At 41.3% G+C, this 4,042-nt stretch overlaps 1 protein-coding gene across 1 annotated transcript; it reads left to right on the forward strand.

The window, feature by feature from the left end:
- Positions 1-425: 425 nt before the first annotated feature.
- On the forward strand, positions 426-812 carry LOC129401730 (keratin-associated protein 6-2-like). Its single transcript, XM_055124538.1, has one exon. The coding sequence runs from the start codon at positions 426-428 to the stop codon at positions 810-812; it is 387 nt and encodes a 128-aa protein (XP_054980513.1).
- The last annotated feature ends 3,230 nt before the right edge of the window (positions 813-4,042 follow it).

Genomic DNA, 4,042 nt, shown 5'->3' on the forward strand with positions numbered 1-4,042 from the left:
ACTTTGCACCCGAGTGCTTTCCTGTCATTGCTCAGATATGAGACTCTGCGGACACTCTCAGGATCCATGAATCTCTACCAGGAAGTGTAAGGGAGTTTATGTCCCCTTGAGTAAAATCCTAAATTAGGTTTCATTACATGTCACGAGACATACTTGCTCAAGGTGTGTTCCATATGTTTTGTTTGAAATCCCTTGACTCTCTAGGGCCAAATCCTGGGCACACTGCTGGACAAATTTGTTGTCCTTCATATGATAAGCCTTTTAAAAATGAAAATTGCTGGCTAATGAGGCCAGGGACTCTGTGTCATGTGCTCCACCCTCCTCTGGTAGAGTATAAAAGGGCTCAGGGCAAGAGAGGACATTCAGACTTCAGAGAGTTCTACTTGCTTCTCCTCTGATCTACTGAACTCCCCTCTCAAGACACCATGTGTTGCAAAACCTCCGGAAGCTCCTGTGGTAGCTACTGTGGCTATGGCTCTGGCTATGGCAGTGGTTTTGGCTCCAGATATGGCTGTGGCTATGGTTCTGGCTATGGCTGTGGCTATGGCTCCGGCTATGGCTGTGGCTACGGCTCCAGCTATGGCTGTGGTTATGGCTCCAGATATGGCTGTGGCTACGGCTCTGGCTATGGCTGTGGCTATGGCTCTGGCTATGGCTCCAGGTATGGCTGTGGCTACGGCTCTGGCTATGGCTGTGGCTATGGCTCTGGCTATGGCTCCAGGTATGGCTGTGGCTATGGCTCTGGCTATGGCTGCGGCTATGGCTCCGGATATGGCTCTTCCTGCTACCGAAGATGCTATTCTTGCTGTTAGAACATTACCAGCGCGCACCTGTCTTCTAAAATGGTCATTCCCACGCATTGCTGAGTCCAAGTCTTCCATCTTATCCCATTGAAGAGACAGTTCTGGGGACTTGCAGGAAGCTGGTTGTCATCTTGAATGTCCTGTTTGCTCCTGATGGAGCCGAAGTTCCTGCAAGATGTTCCTGGAAAGAAGAAGTCCTGAGTTTGACCCCGCCCAAGTATTAGCCGAGTATCAACTTGTGATCTCCATATCCTGTTCTTCTGTATTGTGATTTCTGCCCAATAAACCTGGTTCTTTGGTCCTCACAGATGTGTGTGTCTTTTCTGTCCAATATGCTGTGGACTAATGTTTGTCTAAGACTCAAGCACTGTTTCTGGTTTCTGTGCCCTCCTAGAAATCGCTAAATGATGCTGCTCATCTCATCATCCTAGTTATAGCAATCTGGCTTCTGTTGTCATTGCTCAGTACTCATGATTTACCCGAAGTTAAATGCCTTGAACTTCGTGCCTGAATAAAGATGGTTCCTGTTACCAAGTCTGGTTTTTAATCTTATTGAAAGTTTTTTTTCTTAGACATTTAAATCTCATGACTTTTTAATTTTTTTAATTTTATTGAATCACCATGAGTTTGTTACAAGTTTTCACGTTTGGGTTACAATCTCACAATGATCAAACACCCATCCCTCCACCAGTGCACATTCTCCACCACCAATACCCTGGGTATACCCCCCCCTTTCCACCCTCCCCCTGAATGTAAGGCAGACAATATTCCCCATACTCTCTCTCTACTTTTGAGCACTATAGCTTGCAACACAGACACTAAGAGGTCATCATGTTTGGTCCATTATCTATTTTCAGTATGCATCTCCCATCCCAACTGGTTCCTCCAGCCATCATTTTCTTAGTGATACCTTCTCTATTTCATCTGCCTTCTCTCCTCTGCTCATGAAGCAGTCTTCCAGTTATGGGGCAATCCCCCTGGCCGTTGTATCTACTGTCCTTGGGTGTCAGATTCATGTAATGCTACCCTACACTCAACAAATGAGTGCAGTCCCTCTATGTCTGTCCCTCTCTTTCTGACTCATTTCACTTAGCATGATACTCTCCATGTTTATCCATTTATAAGCAAATTTCATGACTTTATCTCTTCTAACAGCTGCATAGTATTCCATTGTATAGATGTACCAAAGTTTCTGTAACCAGTCATCTGTTTTAGGGCACTTGGGTTGTTTCCATATTTTGGTTATTGTGAACAGTGCTGCAATGAATATATAGGTACAGATGCCATTTCTATTGTGCTCTTTTACATCCTCAGGATGTATTCCCAGAAGTGCTATTGCGGGGTCATATGGAAGCTCAATTCCTAGTTTTTGAGGGCCTGTCCATATTGTTTTCCAGAAAGGCTGAACCAGCTGGCCTTCCCACCAACAGTGAAGGAGCGTCCCTTTTCCCCCACATCCACGCCAGCACTGGTTGCTTTTGTTCTTTGGAATGTGTGACAGTCTTTGTGGTGTGAGATGATATAAGGCCACTTAATCTTTGACAAAGGAGCAAGAAATGCAAAGTGGAAAAGGAAAGCCTCTTCAACAAGTGGTGCTGGGAAAACTGGATAGCTACATGCAAAAAAATGAACTTTGACCTCTGTCTAATGCCAGGCACAAAAGTCAGATGAAAGTGGATTAAAGACCTCAATATCAGACATTAATCTATAAGGTTCATAGAAGAAAATGTAGGCAGAATTCTCCATGACATTAAAGCTAAAAACATCTCTAAGAACGAAACAGCACTGACCATGCAAGTGGAAGCAAACATAAACCAATGGGACTATATCAAACTAAGAAGATTCTGCACTTCAAAAGAAACAGTGTCCAAAATACAGGAAGAGCCCACAGAATGGGAAAGAATATTTACCCAATACCCATCTGATAAGGGCTTAATATCCAGGATATACAAGATACTTGTAGAATTGTATAATAAAAAAACCTCCAACCCCATCAAAAAATGGGGAGAAGAAATGAACAGAAGTTTTCTCAAAAAAGAAATACAAATGGCCAAAAGTCACATGAAAAAATGCTCCACATCACTAGTCATCAGGGAGATGTAAATCAAAAGTCTCATGACTTGAGGTCTATTTTTTCCCTATTAGTCATCCCTTATTTCCTTATTAACCCATCACACCTATATGCATACATATAAACCTCAAGAAAAATGTTTAGAGAAACTGCTAATGATGAAAAAATAGATTGATAAAGATTATAGAGAATAATGAATATTGGTGCATATAAATGTCCAAACAATGTTTAGATTTTCCTGGAATTCAGTCCTGGCATAAAAGAGAGAAGGGAACCTTTAAACCCCAGGAATTAAGGAACTTATAAGCTACAAGATACTGGACATCAACAGTGAAAAGAAGTCGATAAAACCCGGAAATGGTAGTGATTGCCACATATTTTGTTTTCTTCAGCACTTAGAATTGTGCAGAAATTAGAGTACCCTATGCAGATACTGATCTGAAACTCTCAGATTGCAAAATCAGTAAAGCTGCCTTTTATTGTGTTCTATTTTTCTAAAGACATTAACAGAATGATGAGAATGTAGCATCACAGCACTCAGATTTTCAACTCCCAGCTTTCTCCTATGTGATACCTTCAGAATAGAACGCTGTCCCTTCAGAGGCTCTATCATTGGGTGTGTCCAAATCCACTCGGGATGGCTCACAACTGGGTTTATTGGGAGACAGATTACAAACTCAGGAAGAGTAGAATTAGTCAATGCTAAAAAATCTATTTTGGTTCCACCCTGTTCTCAAGTACTTTGTATAATAAATTTGTATCTAAAGGCTGACTACTGAAGTAATCAGCCTGATAATAAAAAAGAATAGAACTGGAACAATGCGTGTGTCACACTGAAAGGCGAGACCAGTTTATATATCCTTAGGTCTGGCAGATAAATGACAAGGTAACTCAATTTAAATATCAGCTAAAAAAATTACTTTTTAGCATGGCTATGCTTCCCACAGCATTGGAGGGAAGGTCACTAAACCTGGCAACTCTACTTAGTTATATATAAAAGGGATGTTGCACATTTATTTTATATCATTTTCATTGCAATATTTTGAGACCCTGACAGTGATCCCAGTTTGATATAACTTAAACTCCTGGTTTACAGGACTAAAACAACATGGATGTTGTGCTAAATTGTTATTTTTATTGATTACAAAACCTCAGTTATGAGTTGGCT

This window comes from Sorex araneus, chromosome 2, assembly GCF_027595985.1.
Source record: "Sorex araneus isolate mSorAra2 chromosome 2, mSorAra2.pri, whole genome shotgun sequence".
Classification (NCBI taxonomy): Eukaryota; Metazoa; Chordata; class Mammalia; order Eulipotyphla; family Soricidae; genus Sorex; species Sorex araneus.

Coding starts and splice junctions, on each gene's coding strand:
- LOC129401730 (XM_055124538.1), top strand. CDS start 426: ATGTGTTGCAAAACCTCCGGAAGCTCCTGTGGTAGCTACTGTGGCTAT.